Source organism: Rissa tridactyla, chromosome 8 (genome assembly GCF_028500815.1).
Source record: "Rissa tridactyla isolate bRisTri1 chromosome 8, bRisTri1.patW.cur.20221130, whole genome shotgun sequence".
NCBI lineage: Eukaryota > Metazoa > Chordata > Aves > Charadriiformes > Laridae > Rissa > Rissa tridactyla.
Window position 1 is genome coordinate 4,635,612 of NC_071473.1, and position 20,377 is coordinate 4,655,988.

At 41.4% G+C, this 20,377-nt stretch overlaps 1 protein-coding gene across 4 annotated transcripts in view; it reads right to left on the reverse strand.

The window, feature by feature from the left end:
• SMURF1 (SMAD specific E3 ubiquitin protein ligase 1) overlaps positions 1–20,377 on the reverse strand; it is a 47,995-nt gene that overhangs the window by 10,612 nt on the left and 17,006 nt on the right. For 2 of the 4 annotated variants that reach the window (XM_054211698.1, XM_054211697.1), the window contains exons 2-11: positions 9,770–9,808; positions 8,991–9,099; positions 8,253–8,386; positions 8,066–8,131; positions 7,038–7,113; positions 6,446–6,699; positions 5,528–5,612; positions 3,049–3,195; positions 971–1,175; positions 590–693 (exon numbers count right to left, since the gene is read on the reverse strand). In XM_054211698.1, coding sequence (XP_054067673.1) covers positions 590–693; positions 971–1,175; positions 3,049–3,195; positions 5,528–5,612; positions 6,446–6,699; positions 7,038–7,113; positions 8,066–8,131; positions 8,253–8,386; positions 8,991–9,099; positions 9,770–9,808 — 1,219 coding nt within the window. The remainder of the gene's footprint in view (positions 1–589; positions 694–970; positions 1,176–3,048; positions 3,196–5,527; positions 5,613–6,445; positions 6,700–7,037; positions 7,114–8,065; positions 8,132–8,252; positions 8,387–8,990; positions 9,100–9,769; positions 9,809–20,377) is intronic. The other 2 variants (XM_054211701.1, XM_054211699.1) reach the window with 1 other exon arrangement.

The following is a 20,377-nucleotide window of genomic DNA, read 5'->3' on the forward strand; positions in this document are numbered from 1 at the left end:
TATGCTTAAAAACCGGTAAAGTGTCTTACTCCACTCATCGACAGACTTCGTTTAGTTTAGAAGTACTGAAGGAACTAACATCAATCAGAGAGTGAAATTCAATATTCAATTCAAAGTCTCTACACTCCTTGAAAGACCTCACAATTGGAGCTGACGACCTTTACTTAGCGAACTGGAACCTGTTGCTGGGATCAGCACTTTCTCCAGTAAGAGAACAGCCCACCCCTAAACAAGCCTTTTACACTCACTGGGTAATGGTGATGAAAACAGGGCACCTATGGGGAAGAGGGGAAACAGGAACACCTCAATCTGGCATTAATTCCAGTAACGTTCCCAAATACAAGGCATACCAAGTCATTTGGTATGAGCCTTTGACACCAGGGGGGCTGTGGGACAACTGTTAAACCCCATGTGTCCACTTTCCAATCTACCATAATATGAACCCTGAAGCTACGACCACTAGCTATAAACTCGATCACAAACAACTTAACAGATACCATTAAGAGATAATTTGAAAAGGAATGATAACAGCACGGGTCACGGGACAGTTTTACAGTTAAAAAGTATCAGACAAGCCCCCAAATCTCACCTTGCTACTCCTCCATAATCCAGGCCTTCCTCTCCTCGGAATTTCACCATAAGCCTCTTTTTCAAGTCCTTTGGCCTCATCTTCATTATCTGACGGTAGGATTCCTAATATGTGTAATTTTACAATCAGACTTTTTATTTCCTTCCTACAATTAAGTCTACGAAGATGCGTTACTGTAATAATAACTGATTGTTACTCAACTACAGCAAACATTATTCTGCTGAAGTGCTCATCTAAAGCAAATTCCAATGACAGCTCTGTTAATACTCGGTGGGTTTCACTACCTCTTTCACGAAGCAGAGTTGTTATAATCAAAGATCAGTTTTACTTAACTACTGAGCGATAAAAGCTGGTAATAGTAGTAAAAAGTCAATCAAATACCTCAAATATTTCCTCTCTGGATACTTCAATGCGACAGTGACCGGCCTGGGGTTGCTGAAGAGAGAGCTCATGTCTAAGAACTTTCAACTTTTGTACCAAGTCTCTTTCATATCTTTGTGCAGGCAACTCCTCCCCGTCTTCGAGTGACCCCTCATTTGGAGCTGGCAGGGGCTGCTGGCTGGGCTCTTTTAGCTGGCATTGATGGCTTTGAAAGAAAAGTAAAATATTTATCCTGGAACGTTAACAATAAGGAATATGTAAAACAATGATGGAAGAACTGATTAAGCTTCTCCAAGAGGAACCTGGAGTGATACGTTTATTCAGCTGGCTAACTTCTATAGCATCGTTACCCTACATTCAGGAGCATAAGGAATACAGATATTTATAATAAGAGTTTCAGCAATTTTCAGCTCAGTTTTCACATGTCAATACATTGTGAAAGGCTGTGGAGCACGATCACTGAATGCTGACCGAGCCGTTAATAAAAAGTTTGTGTGGTATTTCTCCCATGTAGTGACAACTTTCAAGAGTATAACATGAAAAGACACCTCCAATGGAACAAAAAACAGCTTTATAAATTGAACTATCTAACAACTGCAATGAATTTTATTCCAGCTTCATGCAAAATAAAGCTGGGAATTCTTGACACAGTAAAAGTACTGCATCTATAGTTATTAAGAGAAAGATGTACTTGTCCCAAATAGTTGCAGCTTCATAGGATAGTTGGGTTGGAAGGGACCTTTAAAGGTCACCTAGCCCAACCCCCCTGCCCTGGGCAGGGACACCTCCCACTAGAGGTCTCTCCAAGCCCCGTCCAACCTGGCCTTGAACACCTCCAGGGATGGGGCAGCCACAGTTTCTCTGGGCAGCCTGGGCCAGGGGCTCACCACCCTCACCGTGAAACATTTCTTCCTGATATCCAATCTAAACCTCCCCTCTTTCAGTTTAAAACCATCACCCCTCGTCCTATCACTCCCTTCCCTGATCCAGAGTCCCCCCCAGCTTTCCTGTAGCCCCTTTAGGGACTGGAAGGGGATATATGGTCTCCCTGGAGCCTTCTCTTCTCCAGGCTGAACCCCCCCACCTCTCTCAGCCTGTCCTCACAGCAGAGGTGCCCCAACCCTCTGAGCATCTTCGTGGCCTCCTCTGGACCCGTTCCAACAGGTCCACGTCCTTTGATGTTGGGGGCCCCAGAGCTGGACGCAGTACTCCAGGTGGGGTCTCACCAGAGCAGAGCAGAGGGGCAGAATCACCTCCCTCGACCTGCTGGCCACGCTTCTTTTGATGCAGCCCAGGATACAGTTAGCGTTCTGTATCGTGCATTCAATTATCCTTATCCTTTATTATCCAATTATCCTTTATTTGGGTGGTGGAGCAATGATTTCTTGATATAGAGATTCCAGAGCTGGCTTCAAGCACAGACAACTCGGATCCAGGAAAAAGTCTGATCTTGGCATGAGCTGCACTGCCAGGCTGCTTCCAGGGTCAGGGTCAGTTCCGTAACAGTTCAGCTGCCTTTGCACGATGCAGAGCTTGAGCTTATTAAATCCTGCTAAACCCGAGCTGGCTGTGCACAACTAGACTCCAGCTGGCTTCATATTCCTGTTGTCTGGAGCTCACGGGAGCACAAAGCCAGCACGGGTCCAGCACAGAGCTAGAACTGCTGAAGCAGAGAGGCACGAGCTGAGTGCGGAGGAACCGCCTCGCAGACCCTCTACCCCATGCCCCAGCATTTCCAGAACTCCATATTCGCTCCAACATAGCCTGGTGCAATTTTCTCAAACCAGCTTAAAGAGATCAGCTTTGTGCCGAAATAAGCAAACTCTCCCTTAAACCTGAGGATTGCACAGCACAGTAAAAACACTTTTGAAGAGTATGTGCGAAAAGGTTAGATAAAACCAGCACTGAGAACCAATGCTCGGACCCTGCCTACAGCACCGGTTGCATCTCTTCCCCAATATCATTATCACGCAGCTTTTCAGCCCCCATGACTCCCAGACTGTAGTTAAAATTGGACAAAAATAAAAGGTTTAAGAACCCAAACTAGACATGAATCATTTATCCAGCGAGGTTCTTACTTCATGATGTGATGTAGTCGTGGATCTGTGAATTGTGTGGTTCTGTTGTTATGATCTACAAAATATATTCTTCCCGAAACTGTACTTCTAACTTCCCAACCTGGAGGCAAAGGTCCTAGTTCATCACAATTCACGCTGTTAAGGTCTCTAAGGAGAAAAGCAAACAAAATGTTAAAGCACTTCTGAAGTTAAGATGAAATCAATTTACATTCAGGGGAGAGGGGGGAATGAATTTGGTGCTCAGTGATTCTAGACTATGGAAGTCTTAGGAAGGACAGAACAGCTATTTTAACGCTTTCTTTTTAGAACCCTCGATCTAAGCAGTGCAACTCCCTGCGTATGCACGGTATACAGAAAGGTAAATCAGCAAAACGTCTTCTGTCTTGGAAAGGCTTTGAAAACAACAAATTCATACAGCTTAAAAGTAACTTCAATATGCAGCATCATCATTTAGGTGATGACAGAGCTTCTGAGGGCTGCAAAAGGAGGAAGAGATGTTTTTTCGTAGCGAAAATTTCACACAGAAATTCCCATTAACACTAATGTGATCCGCGTGCAGAAAACCAAACGATTAAGCAAAGGCCTCTGCACCAACCACTGTCTCCAAATGCCCAGTAAGTTAAGAGACTAAGGCAGCCGAATACTAAAATCACCTAAAAAAACCCCTCCACCTCTTTAGTTAGACAAGGTTACAATCCTAACTATTTGACCTATAAATCATTGAGAGTAAGGCTTTACCAACGCATTCACCCCTTTCATCCTAGATAAATCTGGGCATCATTTTAAGTGCTGCTAAAGGTAGTCTCTCACTTTCAGGCAGTGTTTGAATTCAATACGTGGGATGTATTTACACCTAGAAAATTGAAAACGCTTAAGGTCCCAGCCACCTCATAGAGAAAATCACTGAGAGCGGCACAAAAAGAAAGGAGGGAAACCTGAAGATTATTTTTAGACAGAAAAGCTACTGTTAAGTAAAATATTCTTTAGACAGCTGGCATGGATTCATCTGTTATCCAGGGCTGTATTTCCTTACCTAAATCTAACCAGGCAGCATCAGTATAAACGAGTAAACCAAGAGCCTTTTTAGAAAGGTAGAAACGCTTTGTACACCAAAGGCTTCATTAATGTCCCAGTGAGTATAAGCCAGAAGGGGATAGATACCCAGGCAGACAGACAAGCCTTTGTTAGGCTCCTTAAAGAAGATTATGGCTGTAACCATTTGTTTCAATCAGCTGTGCATCTGAAAGTACTTCAGGGATCTGATTACATCAAGTTTTAACCTACATCTGTGCTAAATGCCAAGGTTAGGTTTTTGCGCTGTGACTTGGTAGTAAGAAAGCCACCTTTAACTAAAACGAGAGCGACCTGTGACTTACAAGACACTGTTGTCTCCACTTACATTGCTGGTCCTCAAAACCTGGCTCTAAGATTTGTCGAGAGAAGCAGCAATGCCTTTCGTTAGGCCAACCAGCATCACTCGAAGAAGAGACAAGGCTTTGGGCACACAAGCCTGACACGAGTGGCATGCAGAATGAGCACTGTCATTTCTTCTTCCAACAATACCAGCTAATCTAACATCAGCTATTTTCTCCCTCTCGACTTTATTTTTCATATCCTTCATATACTGTGGTTTTATCAACACTTTTGCCTACACTACTTTATATCATTTTTCTAATATCCTGTATCACATTCATGAATTATCCAGCCAGCGCAGCAGCTGAAGAGTTACAAACTTTGTGTTTCACTCTTGAATCTGGTGTGCAGGTGGTCCGGCCAAACAGCCCGGATTCAGAGCTCCTCAAGGAAAAGCGCCAGACCTTAGTCACAAAGACCGGGATTAACTGCAGGTTAAGGTTTAAAGCAGCTTTACTACATTAATCATGTGGAGGATTCCAATTTTCTAGCTGCAACTCATTGGTCTGAAGAATAAAAAAAACCCAACACCACTTCAAGTTTAAAGATGACAAGTAAGCTCTGCTTCAGTTATGCAGAAGCGAGCACTTTTTAGAGCAAAAGTTAAAAGAGTTCAATACCCAGGAAACAATGGCTTTAAGAAAGCAGACACTTACTGTTTTCATCCAAAAAAAAAAAAAAGATAAGGTAGGATTCATAAATCTGTGGCTTCACTAAAAACCAACAACAACAAAGTCAAACAAACAAAAAAATGTCACATTGACATTTTAGGAAGAAATTGTCAAATGGGAGTTCCTGAAAGACTACGTATGGTTTTTTCCCTTTTGTTTTACATGCTTCACAAGTAGATAATTCTTTCTTTCAAAAAAGAGCAATCCTTAACGTTTGGTGAAAAGGTAACGAGAAAGATCCAAGATTATTCCTCTGCTCGTAGCTCTCCCTTTAAATTTAGACAGGGCATTTCATATATTTTTGCTCTTAGTGATTCAACTCCCTGCCACCCTCCCCCCCCCCCCCCAAAAAAAAAAAAAAACCCGACCCTGACTTCATAACTATAAACACGTACCTTGGTATCCTAGGGTCATGCCATGTGCTAACTCCAGTCTGTGTGTGCAAAAAATAAACCTGTCCCTGTACCGTTGTTCTTTGTTCTATGAAAAGGGAAGAAAGATTATTCTTAATTACAAATCTGAAAAAAAGCTGAATAAACTGTTTATTCAAAGCCATTAGCATATTATCTTTCTGGCAGAGGTAGGAGAAAGTACTTGAGCCATCCCACCTGATCTCCTGCAGCATCGACTGTTTTGTCTTTAAACACTGTCTTCACAAATTTACTCTGACTACACATTTTGGTGTTCTTTTCGGAATTCACAAATCCATGCACCAGTATGTTTTAGTTTGCATTTTTATTTTTAGACTTTGAGGCAACCCAAACCCCCAAACTGGCTTTCCTTACTCCTAGATTTGGTGTGCACTTTTCCGAGATTTACATTCTCCTTAATCTTATCCTCCCTAATCTTCTGTACTACTGGCTGCTTTGTTGCTTTTATATTTTCCTGATCTTTTCTCAAATGTGGGCTCAAACCTACACAACATGCCAAGGGGGAAGGAAAAAATAGCATTACTGCTCTAGTTTAAAGAGCTCTTTACATTCGTTCTCCCTAGATACACAGCCAAGATTAGCAGTGAATTTTCTGTAACAGCATCATACCACAAACTCATGTTTAATTTACCGTCAACCTCTCAGTGTATCCTGGCGTAGCCAACTGCTAATTAGCCAATCTCAAACTCCCATCTGCACTGCTTAGCTCCTTTTCCAAAATGCAGACCATTAGATGCATGTGGATGCTGCATGTTCTAACAGGTAAACCACGTCTATATATTAAAACAGGAGCATTTTTCTCTGAAGTCTTTTGAAAAAAAAAACAAAAACAAAAACCACTTCAATTTTATGGAAAAGTTCAATTTTATGGAAAAATCTTACCGTAGCCTTCTGGTAGGTCAGGCGACTGGTGACCGTGCGGTCTGTTCTGAGGTGTCTGTACATGACCTCTGACTTCAGGAGTCCGAAGTCGCTGTGCCTGAAACCTCTGATCCTGACTGGGGGACTCTACGAAGCGACAGTTGCCTCCGCCAGCAGCCCCCGTAGTGTCTGTGTACGGTGCCGGTTCTTCCATAAAACAGCTCAGCGGCCTTCCCGGTCCGGAGTCTTCATAAACCGTTCTGAAAACGGGGAAACTTCAAGAGTTTCCATCACAAGAGAAGTGAATGCAGAAATAACTGTTCTCTCTCTCTCTCCATTACTCTAAGTGCTGCAACTTTTAACCCAAGATATGCCACTTTCTTAATATTTTTATACCCCAAATTTCTCAGAGAAGTGCCAGAAGCACTGGTAATAGAAATTATCCTGTTTAGCTTATTTTCTTCAAGAAAGTATCCAGCTATAACCTTAGTTCCTGATACATATTCCCAGACAACATGTTAGTCACACTGATATTTAATATTTCTAGTGTTAATTAAATTCTTTCCACATATAAACCATTTTTCTAATTAAGCGTAAAGAAAACAATCCTTACCCTTCATTCTCCAAAAGCCCTCTACAGTCTACTACAGAACCTCCTGTACCTATTCTGTCCCGTGTCTGTAAACTGACTGAAATAAAAAAAAAGAAACACAATTAATAATAAAAGAACAACTCTTCCCTTAAAAACAACACAAAGCCAAACAACCCACATTTATAAAGGGTAAAATATTAAGGAAAACTGCATCCTACCCACGAGAGCACACCACTTACCAAAACTCCTTCTGTAACCCTAAAGCGTTACTGATTTTCTAAAAATGGAGACGAGAAACCAGAGGCTTCAAACCACATCAAAACTTAAGCTGAGTCTGTTTCTGTAAATACCAAGCATGTCGGGTTCTACATCTGTGTTTCATGAGGATCCAGCAAGGTAAGCTGGCAAGAAATGACTCACCACTAGATGTCATCATTACGGTGAGAATTTGGGGTTTGCCAAATATATTTATGTATCAATGAAAAGCTCGGGTTGGGTGGGGGGCAGCAAAACGTGGTAAAATGGGTTAAATTAGCCGTAAAACTAGCACTGCCTTGTTGAAATTTAGAAACGGATTACAGGAGTCGAAGGTATTAAAACAGCAATTTGCAAAATTTCTTTCAACTCCTCCGGATCCTCTTTACCAGCAATTTGCAAAATTTAACTCCTCCGGATCCTCTTTATCACAGAAGATTTTCATTGCCTGTCCCCTTGCTCCAAATGCAATCAGTTTCACAACAACGTTTACCCTTCCAGAGCTGCATTAGAAACCTTGCCAGATGCGCTCCCTCCGTTTAATATTGTTTCCCACTACCAACCGAGTGAAAACAAACTCCTACGTAGGAGTACAACAAAAAATTTCAGGTTATGCAATTTAATCCCATTAAAGTCAGAAGAAACAACACGGAAAAGGCACGGGAGCAATAATGACTGCAGGTTTTTGTTTTGTTTTGGTTTTTTTTTTGGTTTTTTTTTTTTTTTTTTTAATACATTTGTGCGTGTAGTGTATTTACCCAAGCAGATGAAAGTTTAGCCGGGAGTATTCTTACCCACTATTTGGCCTCGTACAGCATCGGTATCTGTGGGATTTAGTTTGCATAGATCCAAACGCTGGTCTGCAAACGAGAATGGGAAAGATCAACAAAACACTGGGGAGGGCTGGGTGGGAACAGCATTCACTACCCAGATCCAAGGCACGGAAGGTTATTGATTGCGCCAGGGAGGAATTGCTCTTACATCCAGTATCTTTTAGCCTGCTGATGGCATTGGAGAGGAGTCGGACGCACCCCAGGAAGCCAGCTCCCTGTTTCTTGTGGATTTTTTTATGGTTCCATACACTGATGGTTATGGAATCTGTCTTCCCAACATATCTAGGAAAATACATATCAGAAGAGTCATTTTAGAAAAAAGAACATCTTTTTACAGCATTTACGTGTTATTTGGTACAAATTCTGACACGTTTTAGTACATCAGTCACGCTGCTTTATTATAAATACAGAAGCGCTTAAGCTGAAATTATGTTATTAATGAATTACCACTCTATGATTTCACACTGCATGTTAAATTGATATCGCTGCAGCATGAATTTAACTACAGCCAGCCTCAGAAAAAGCTATGCAACAAGCTGATTAATGCACAAAACTATAAAATTTATGTTTCTAATAATTTGAAGGAAATAAATCACTACAAGGACAATCTTTTGTAAAAGCTGGACTGTGCTGCTCCAGCAGAGCTTCCTCCAAGCAGCTGTGCTGTGTACCTGACACACAGGTATTTCCAAATTCAAACGACTAAGAGCAAAGTACCACTCCTTTATTAACAGGTCATTTCTTGTTGCAAAAAATCAGTTCTCCTCAGCAAATGGGACTCTTCTTGCTAATGCGAAACGGAGGTGCAGTGCCAACCCTTGCATTATTCCATTTACTAGATAAATCGCTGGAATATTTTTTACGTATGACCTTACAAAAAACTCACAGATCGTAATGCTGGTTCCATTTGGGGTCCAATGTGTTCTTCACAGTGTCAGTTGAATGGCACTGACCTGATCCATCAACAACTATTTTTGCAAATGGGTCAGGAAGTCCTGCGGAAGGGAAAAGGTGCTATTAAAAAATAATACTCTTTGGTCTGTTTCTTCCAAGATAATGCTATCATGAGCTCCTGCATGTTCCCTCCTCCTCCCCCACGAAAGGGAATTTGCCATTATCCTAAAACTATTTTAATAAATCCAAAATAGAGAATTGAGTTCCTAATTAGATAATGCACTTCTGTCATACAGATTGATATCCACCATAAATTGTGCAATTTAGAAAACAAAAGGTTAAACTAGCTTAACTTAACAGCGCATACCCAGGCATACTGATAAGTAGGCACTTTTATTCAGTCCTTAACATAATATGGAGCCTGCAGCATTGGGGTACTTCACTCATCCCTGGAATGCTTTACAGGTAGAGCTGTCTTTGAGATGGATGTTCTCGGTACCCCACACACGGAATTGGGAGCAACAACCTGCTTGGGGTCTCATCAGCCAGAATTTCAACTAGAATTTGAGTCCTCAGTCTTTCCAACCCTAGAGCCTACGCTATCTAAATCAAATTCAGGGCAACGTCTACTCGTGTAGAAACGCAATGTTGCTGCAAGAATGGAATCACAGGACAAATGACAAACACAGATGAGCCACGACAGTAAGGCACAATCTAAAACTAAATCTGGTTAATCAAGAGCAGAAAGTTATACAATTAGGGCATACTTACTGAAGAAATCTTTCTTTGCAAGATTCTTGGCACATAATACTGCAAAACAAAATATCAGATAAAGAAAACTTGAAACCATAAAAAAACACATCAACTTTCCGGCAATCATACCAGCTACAATACTACCTGATCGTAATTCATAAAAAAAACCCAATTAATGCGAGCATTGTTTTCTTTATCTGTGACTGGAATATGTATTTACATAAAGAAAAAACTTCCTTTGCTTTTGTTCCATTGTTACAATATACAGAAGATTTAATGAATGTCTCTTTCTGTTAAAACCTCCTAATTTTCTATCCCGCATGCTTACACAAATACTAAACCAGAATATTGTTGTGTTGTTGCAGAACCCACCCATTTTAGAACAAGGACTAAACAGTTTCCGAACCAAGAACCGTTTGGGGACTGCTGAAGGAGACCTCGACGCTAATTCCCATCCAATGCGGCGCAACCTCCTGCTCTTTGCCCATACGAGGGACGTGATGGATCGCAAAGCAAAGCATGGCAGTGTTATAGGTGTGCTAGAGCAGCACAAGCAGTCTGCAAATGCAGAAAGGCTTTAGGTTTTGTGGTGAAGTATGACAGAACCTCACTCAGGAGGGGAAAAAAAAAAATAGAATGAAAAAAAAATTGCATCAATATGTTTTCCTTTAAAAGGGCCACAAATGAGACGTCATTTGCCTCTCTCCAATTCTACAAAATAGCCCAGTAGTTTAAGCAAAAATTAAATCAGGAAACTCGCATCAATCTCCATTTCTACTAGGTCTATTACCAGCCACAAGCCTAATTTTGCTTCTCAATAAGAACCGCTCAGTACGATCTCAGCAATCCAAGTTGTTCAGTATCCATTAAACTCTTATAACAGGCCAGGAAAAATAACTACAGAGCCAAAGATGAAAATATTAGAGCTCTAACTTATCTAAAACTAGGATCCAAGAGAGGAAGAGAACTATAGAAGACCCAACTATTTTGGAGGCAAGTCTCTTTTCCACCCAGTTCTGATCTTTCATGACGAGAATGAACACTCAGAAGACAAATGGCCATTTCCCCGGCAGGCACCCCTTCTCATCTCTGTCTCACCTTGCTCCCGACTTACCCTCAAGTCTCACCTTAACTCTGTATTGGGGAAAGTGAAGACGCGGTAGCAAAAATATGGGAACAAATATTTGCTTTATATATTTATTTTTTTTTTTTTACACCTCGCAACTCCAGGGCAATGTTCTCCACCTAATATAGCGAGCAGAGTAAAACCCATCTCACCTCACATGCCAAGCAAACAGACCAATGAAGTCCACTATTTAACCCAGATGTTCATGGAAAAAAATACACAAATCCTCCATCTTAGTAATAATTAAAGCAGCCGCACCAGGAAACTATTTTTAGAACGGATTAAAAATTACTTATTTCTTACATTGGCAAACTGCATAATCAGAGAAAGCTTCTCTTGTATTTTAACAACTGACTGAAAAAGTCTGCAGGACGAGGGCAATTCAATTTGAAACAAAACAGGATTACAGAACCGCCATCCGCTGTGCTATGGAAGCACGACAGAGCAACCTTTAATTTCCTCTTCCTGTTGCGAGTGCTTCAGAGCAAAAAAAATACCAGGAAAAACAGGGAACAAATACAGGTAAAATCAAAATGTGTATGTTGTAGCACCAGCCAAAAGCAATTTTAAAGTTCCTGTAAGTGGTGGAGCTTTGCTTTTTTTTTTTTTTAATGAAATAACTCATTTTTTCCCCCCATCCCAAATTTTAAGACTACATTATTGAGCCTGAAAAGTATGCCATCTGTAACTATCTGCATATAGGCTGACTATTTAATTATTACCTTTATTCTGTGTTTCAGGTGTGCTCTCTGGAGCTAACTAGCAACACAAGTTTCTAAAGCTATTTTTGAAGAATTCTATTTTTTCATTTAACTCTTTTCCCTCTGCCATGGGCCTTCAGTCTGGAGTAGATGAGCACGGCTGCCAATTTTCCAGTTGCAGCCTGCAAACCCCTCAATTTTCGGTCGCAAAAACCATTACTCTTTCTTGTAAGAAAAATATTGGCACAGCGGCTAATAGCCGAAATAAACCTTTATGGAGCAATCTCCAGAATCGGGCTGCCTGAGATGGACCATTGGCTCTGTTCCACTATTTGCGTATTAAGCCCACTCAAGCAAAAAAAAAAATATTTTGGAAGTGCCCTATCACTTAAAAGCCATAGATTTCTAAATTCCAGTAAAGAAATGGGTGACAAAGGTCAGCAAGGGGAGGCTTGGACATGAAACCCTGCCGGCGGAGCCGCCAGCCTCTCCCTGCCCTGCAAAGCTGGGGATGTGCCAGGTTTGCTTCTGAAATGCCTTGTCTCCCGCAGGACTTCGGCAAACCTGCTAGCAGGATCCGACTGCTCCTGCTTCCAGCCCCAAAACCTGTGAACTCGGGTAGATTTAGCTGCAAAGGCTTAAAAAGTTATTAATTTTATCCCCGCATCAGAGGCCGTGTAGGAGAATGGGACGGACACTTATCCGCGAACCAGGCAACCGAGATGCGCTTTGCATGAGCTCTGCACAATCCTCCTCTTTGCCCGTTTCCCTTCTTTCGAAAGAGCTTTTCCTTTTCGTTTTTCTTTCTTTTAAGCAAGAAAGTTTAGGGCTTGTCAGCAGGAGCAATCTCCCCGCATTTGTTGCAATGTTACAAAAGGCACTAATTCTCCCGACTTGGGCATTTACATTCTGCCTTCTCAAAGTCAACCGACTTGTTTCGGCTTGACATAGTATTTGTTTATACTCCGCTCTGGATTGCTGTGCAGCACTGAGGAACCATTTTTTTTTTTTTTTTTTTTTTTTTAATACAAGAGATCCCAAACAACACTGAAACAATGTCTTTACATCTAGATTGTAATATTTATAAAGGGATGGGAATGTTTTTCTAAGTACCTGACATTATTGAGATAATTTCAAAGGCCAAATTAGCCAGCTGGGTAAAGCGCTAGCGTGAAAGCATATTTGGCAGGAGGCGGAGAAAGGACGAGCCTTATACAAAGTCAGTATTCACCCTGGGGATGGCTTCGATGCAGATGTAACTTGAGCGAGTGGAGTGGTTCCTCGGCCAGCCCCCGGTTGTCCACCCTGTTTCCAAAGCAGAAATGAATCATCTGCTGTGGTTCAGGAGGTGCCGCAGGAGCAAACTACAGACGGGTGTAGTAAAGAAAGCACGGAGCTGCCCCAATGGCTGAACAACCCAGCCGAGAATTGCATCAGAAAACTGCTGCTTCGCCACCCAGGCACCCATCTCTGCAGCAGGACCGGCACGGTCCCGAAGCAGGCAGAGAAAGACTGGATTCCTCCTCCTCCTGCGCGAGGAACCATTTCACGCATCTGCAAGGAAACAAAACCAGCCGACAAAAATCAAAGCCTTCATCTGCACGTTCCTCCTCGCTCGAAGGCTGGTGGCCGGTCTGCAGGTGAGCCCTGGCACGGCCGGCCCCGCACGGGCGCCGCGTTCGTTCACACACAACACGCCCCATCCCACCGCACCGGGCTGAGATGCTACGCTGATTTTCAGCTGCGCAGCACCGAGATGCTACAGCTGTTTTCAGCGTAAAAACTAGTTAGTTGTGTTTTGGGACCTAGGGGAAAAAAAAAGAAAAAAGGAAAAAGAAAAAAAAGAAAAAGGTAAGCGGTGAAAATATTCCATGGGTCCCAGCCCGTACCCATGCAAAATAGCAGGCAAATTTGCACCTGGGACTGCATTCATTTACACTTTGTGAGTTACAGGTAAGAGTCTCCTTGCTCAAAATAAGGACTTTTACATGTGGATAGGATCTGAGCTAACGAAGGCCTTCAATTTAGTACCCAAGTTAATTTTGAAGACCAGACAAACAAGGAGTACATCCACATCTTCCTTAGGAAAGCGGGGGGAAGGTCGTAATGAACGATGCTGGCAAACACGGCTTTCAGCCATCTCTGGCCTTCCCTTTGATATTCCAGGTTAATCATTTCTGCTTGTACAAACAGGCAGCCAGATTCCGGGATACATTCGTTTTCCTTTCTGACAGAAGATAAACACAGGCCAGCAGGCTGATGACGTAGAAAGGGCTTTACTTAATATTTACTTCTGTGTAGACCATCTTTAATCAGAGATATGTAGCATAATCATTAAAAGCATCACAGGTTGGCTGGTTTGTTTTAAGATATAAGCAAGAAGGAAAGAAGAATAATGAGGCTTCGGGGGAGAGAGCAATAAAGATCTTGACATTAAATGAAACTTAAGTTACTGCACACCACAGAAAAATAAAACTGGCCGCAAAGCAGGTCAAATTTGATGTACCCAAGTAATGGAAACATTTCTGCTAATGGTTCAAAGTCTGCCCAACTTTGGACTTGTGAAGCTGGAAACCCGTGCTGGAGGTAGGGCTGCTCCAGCTCTGCTGTACGACAGCAGGACGGAATCCTCACGCACGCCGGTTACAGGCTGGTTTCCACAGCAAAATTCTGCCATTCTGAAAAAACAGTTCTCAGAAGGCCGCACAGCAAAAATAATGTGCTCGAAGTGTAAAAAAAGCCTCCAAAAAAAAAAAAAAAAAAAAGGGCAAAAAGCACACATCAGCTATTTACCACATGCTGCTTTAACGCCCCAAAGCGCTGTGGCCCACAATTAAAATCTTTGCTGAATCTGTTATGTGAAATCACATCTCGTCCAAACGGTTCAGTGTATTTTGTGGAAAATACTCTGAATACCACAAGCCACCCCTTCCAAAGCGCCTTTACGAACGAGACTGCTCGCCGTTCCTTTTCTCTGCACAGAACTTCAAATGAGACTTCACTGCAGATAAATGTCTGGTTTTATTTTCTACTACTAGGCAACCCATGAAGGTTTTAAGTGTTCTGTTTTTTTTAAAGGGTGACAATCATTAATGCTTGGTAGGGTACAAGAGAAAGCGTTTAATGGGAAAGGAAAGATGGCTAAAGGCACCAAGTGTGTAAAAATGCAGTTTCTTTACAGCTGGCCACATCACTGAACTGAAATATACCACTTTATTCACAAATTGGAGTTTAAATTGTCACCGCAAAGGCCAAGGTTTCTATTCTAGTCCTTTTTTTGTTTGCTTTAGGAATACTTTTGGTCTTTCTCCCCGTCTGCTTGAGACTGAAATGCATAAATCCACGGACTGCTTTAACTTCTCAGTAACCGAATCTGAATCGCTGCAGCGCCCAGCATGCAGAAAAAGATAAACAAAACCGAAGTCTTCCGTTACAGTTACTAAATAAACCAATTAGCTGTATGGAACTAATTTTATACAGACGTGTACATCGAGTGGCCTTCACTAACGATCTTAGCATCGTGGTGCCAACGAGATTTGCAAGCTGACACGTAAACCAACGAAAAAACCCCCGAGACCCCTCAGACTGCAGGACCAGGATACATCATGCCCTGACTCTGGAAGACTATGCCTGAACTCATGCTAAAACAGACCTTGACTACTAGATTAAAGCAATGCTTCATTAAAAAACCCCCTCAGTCCTCAAAGAGTTGCTCGATTTGATACACGAAGCCTTTTTGTGGCCCTTTTGTGTAGGCTGCAGTAAAAATCAAAGCCTCTTTTCAAGGCATGCCTTCCTCGTGGGTTGAACTTGGCTTCGCGCAGCCAGTTGCAAACACTAGACAACTTTGAAGAGATCTTCAAAAAACCACACACCCAGAAAAAGCCATTTTTATTAGTCCATTAACATGTCATTAAAGTATCTACTTAGCCAGGAACCAAAATTCCGTCCTACCTAAGCAGAAACCCGTCACGAATGAGAGTCAGTCCTCGTACTGCAAACAATACCAAGTTGACAAAACACGAGTTTCATCTCCCGGATTCCTAAGAATTACTCAAACTGAAAAATCCTCCTGGGCACTGACCAACAGCAAGTCTTCACCAACAAGGGCCAATTTAGACCTCAATAACATAAATCATTAAAAAAACCAGCATAAGACTATCAGAAAAACAGGACTCATTAAATTCCCAGTTAACTGAGATTGCGTGCAACACAAGACCAGTAAAGCAAGTTTAAGAATGAACTGATTGAGATGTAAATCTTGGAGAAACTTGGGAGTTATGGAATTGTTGAAGAACTTTGCAGGGATAAAAAAAAAAAAAAAAAAAGGGGAGATCAATAGGAAACTGAATGAATGCTGATGTACAGAACCAGAGAACGGCACACAAATCAGAGAAGAGGAAATAAGCATATCCAATTATCCCTCGGAGTAACTTTTCTTTCTCTTCTTCTCCTTCTGCTCACCCATAACAAATGCCTGACATAAAGGCTACCTCCCAGATTAAATCTTTCATTAAATCCCAGCTATTACATCCGTTTTCTTATGACTTTGCTATGCCTTCCTCTAATCCAGGCCAAGAACCTTCTCATACTCTCTGCAGAGTCTCCTATTTCCTAGACACACATAACACCCCCGAGCACCCCCGACTGCTTGACTCTGGCAGAGATGCCCTCAGCCCAGTCTCAGCTCTGGAAGCAGAAGCTGCCCATGGAATTTATTTGCCCCGTTTACCATGAGGCAAATTCCATCTACATGAAGTTCCTATTTCTCACTCAAATTGTACTTCCAGGGGTTGGTTTTTTGGGCAAACCTTTCATAAACTGCTGCTTCACCACCTTCAGCTAACTGTTCTTCTTGGCCCTACAGCGACTGCTCAGCTGTAAGAAATACGTCAGAGACACCAGGGCAAAAGCGAGACCGTAACTGGCGAAGCCTCCTCTGTCACCAAGAAGATGCCCTTGAAGCACCGTCTTCCCTCACCTCCTCGTACCTTTTCTTTGCAGACTGTCTCCCAGCACATTCAAAGCATAACCACTTTCTTAGAAAACTGGAATTCAAGAGGTAAGTCAGTTGTTACCATCTCCATTTTACAGCCATTCTCAAAAAACACCCTATCAATTACACAGGTTTACCAGAGAAAACATTAACAGAACATAAAGTCATTTATATCCACTGTATGGCTTTTAAAAGTCAGTCCTCCACCCCCACCAACACATTTGTCAGAATCACAACCGAGTGGAATAATCATTTTGTAGAGAGAGATTTCCCAAATTCCATCGAGCTTTTCCTTTGTTAAGGTGTCCACAAACGGTCTCCCAACTCTCTGAAAACAAAGTGTATGCTCAGGCTTCAGCTATAGTGTCAGCTTCTGTATACGCTAGTAGGAAATAGAAATATCTGGAAAGAATTCAAAATTGCTGGTAAAACCACACAGAATAATATCCTGTTCTCCGGGCAAATACAATCTCGTAGCTGACTGCTAAACATTCTCAATGAGAAGATTTCTCCTGGAAATACAAAATGGCATTTTATATTTACTCCACGCTCCATTGCGCAGGTTGTAGTTATGGGGATCAACACAATTCTGGATTTCATCCCTCACACCTTTTGTATCTCCAACCACACACGCTTGCATTGAATAATTCATATTTTCAAGGCAAGATAGGCCCATCTGCACATACTTGTGCTCACATTTTGAACGAGACACCAACGCGCGCCGTGCGACATCATCGCCATAATGAAGTTAAAAACCCACCACAAAACCATGTGGCTCGATTTTCTTAAGTTACATTAAAACTAAGGAATAAATCCATGCTGAAGTCTTAATACTTAGCTTTCATAGTTACCCAAGCACTGAGAAAGCATCTGGAAAAAAATTCCTAAAGCATGAAAAACATGTTCCTCCACCCACATGCACTCATAACTCAGATTCCAAACTGAATTTTACTAAGATTGCCAAAAATATTTTGCACTTTTAACACTTGGGAGTTTTCAAAGCACCTTTTTCAAATCTCTACAAACGTCAATTCCGAACAGGCCCATGTGCTCAACCCACCATTGCTCCCAACAGGTCCCTGGCAGAGCTGGGGATCAGGCTCAAACCCAGCCCTTCTCCTGTACTCCCAGGAAAGAAAAGGTCCTGCCTAGAAACACTGTCCAAATCTTCAGACGTATAGATTTCTTTCTCTGGAAAATGCTAGACGAACAACAGTGGATTACTAACGAAATACAGAACACCTCCCCTGAACGCTCTAGCTATTACTTAGGCAGAAATTACATATTAAATAGCTGACACTCCTCTAACGGAGAAGGAGAGCCCCTGCGCAGCACAGTCTACTGCCCCGTCAGCATTTCATTTAGGTGTGTTTAATTTAACATGCCTCTGATCTCCACTTTCATAAGTTAAATGTATAAAGTGTTAAACGCCTTATTTTCATTACCAAACAGAAGCTTGTAAGGACTCTCCCGTGCAGCTGATCATTTGCTTACTAATTCAGTACATAAAAGGCTTTTCCAATAAATATTATGTTCACTATAAAACACAGAAATTTAGATTTCCCTTCTTCCCAGATACACTCTACGGGACTACCCATACTACTACTACAACTGTATGTTTTATAACCAGTTTGTGCGACTCGAGTTACCAGTACATTTCTGTATTAACAGCAGCTTTTTTCTCCCCTTACGAAAGACCATCCAATTAATGGACTTAAAGCTTTTACAAGACATTCATTTCCTAAGTCCGTGAGGAAAACCTGCACAACTGCTCTCTGCTGCTTTATAAAGGAGGAAAAAGTACAGAACAAGAAATCAAAACCAAAACCAACACATTTGCGGATGCTTACCGTACACCTAGAATTAGTGGAAAGCCCAAGCAATCATACCATAAATAATTAAAACTAATCCAGCCTTGGGGTCCTGTCCGTGGAGCAAAACATTTTTGAAATGACAGCAACAGAACACAGGACTTTGTACTTTCGAACCCAGTATTATCTCCAGCTTTCTTCATATACGTATTGGCTTGCCTCAAAATATCTGCCTGTTTTGCAGAAAGCAGAAAAAAAGACTGTCGTTCCACTGCAAAACACGTGAAAGCTGTGAAAGCAGAGACCTCGGTACTGAAAACCTTGCCAAAGTTTGACTAGATAGAGCCAAGCAACGTTTCAATAGAAACACTGAATTTCTGTCAAACAGTAAAAAGTCTAAAACTTCCAAGCTGATATTAAGCATATTTTTTCAGTTTAAAACCTAAAACATATGTTTTGTATCTCCAAAGAGTGGCTGGTATTTACAGCCCTTCACATACAGGTAGTGTCAGTATTTCAACTGAACAATCTGAATGTTAAACACTGTTGTAAAGGAGGAAAACCAAATGCAATTTAACACATTCTCAATCTCAATTTAAGAACTGAGATTTGTTTTTCCAGACAGAACCAGTATTTAGCTTCTTTGACATCTTACTGCAATTAAATAACGTACAAAAATCAGCTTTATAAGAACAAAATTTTCCATTGGGGATATTTTAATAAACAGTGCAGAATTAATGTCTGGTTTTCATCAAGCCCTAAGTAGATTGCTTAAAACCAAGAACATTGTTATTTAAAAAATGAATGGCGTTAAGTTATGTGTAAGTTGTAAACTATGTAAACTATTAGTTCGTCCCATGAGGGCTTAAATGTATCAGTAGAAGAGTTTCAGTTAAACAATTCACATGGAACGTTGCCTTAAAACTAAATATACAGGTTTGGCTCCGGTCAGAGTAGGACTCCTCAACTCGGTGGTAAACTAAAGCTGCGAACCAAGAACAAGAAGGTGGCAAGAGAATTGCTTAGGTGACTAGGACGCTGCTGATGTTGAAATGAACTGCCAGGAAAAATGGGAAAAAAAAAATATTTAAAACCGTTGAAAATAAGAAACAACAAACTTTGCCGGAGTAATTTTTAGAAGTTGCCGTTAAACGTATAACACACTGACGACCACCACGGTCACAATATTCAAGAACCCACATTTTTTCATTCATTCTGAAACATTCAAGTGAAGAATCTCCAATACAGAAATTCCACAAAAAAAAGAAATTTAGCCTATAGAATATTAGATATATAAAAGGAACAAACCTCAGGAAAAACAGTGCACCGGGTGTGAGCTGGTTTAGTGTAACTCAGGCGCATTTTGCGTTTCTTTAATTATCGGACAATCTTGTAACAAGCAGTTGCTAGACATCTACTGCAAAGACTAACACTTACCAAGCACCTCTTCTAGCATTACCAACAACTTCAGTAACCGCTACCAGCGCAAATTCCAGCAGGTACTGGATGACTTTCCAAGAGCCACAGTCAACACCCCAAATTTTTTTCACAAGTAAATGAAAAGCATTCTTTCTTTCAAGCAAGGCATCAGTACCCTATCATTGCTTTAAACCCACATATCTCAGGTTAACTAAGGACTTATAAACTTCCCCTAATTTATTGCGCATCTAGTTGTTTTTCCGGGCTCGTATTTTAACTGAGGTATGCCGAGTGCTTTTTGGCATGTCTGGGTAGAAACATAAAAAGCCTCAAGTTTTGTCATATAAAGCTTTTCAAAGCCACGGGCCTCACTCCCAAAGAAACTTTTTCATGCTCTTACAGCTTTTGCTGTCCTTATTCGCAAATCTGTTGCTCGTTTTGTGGTAAGCATGATAACAAACAGATGAGATGGCGTAGTACTTGCTGAACAGACCGAGAGCAAGCTCAGATTTAAAAACCAGGGCGGTGAAAGTCAATATTCAGTGAAGAGTTAACAGCGTACAAAAGCCTAGA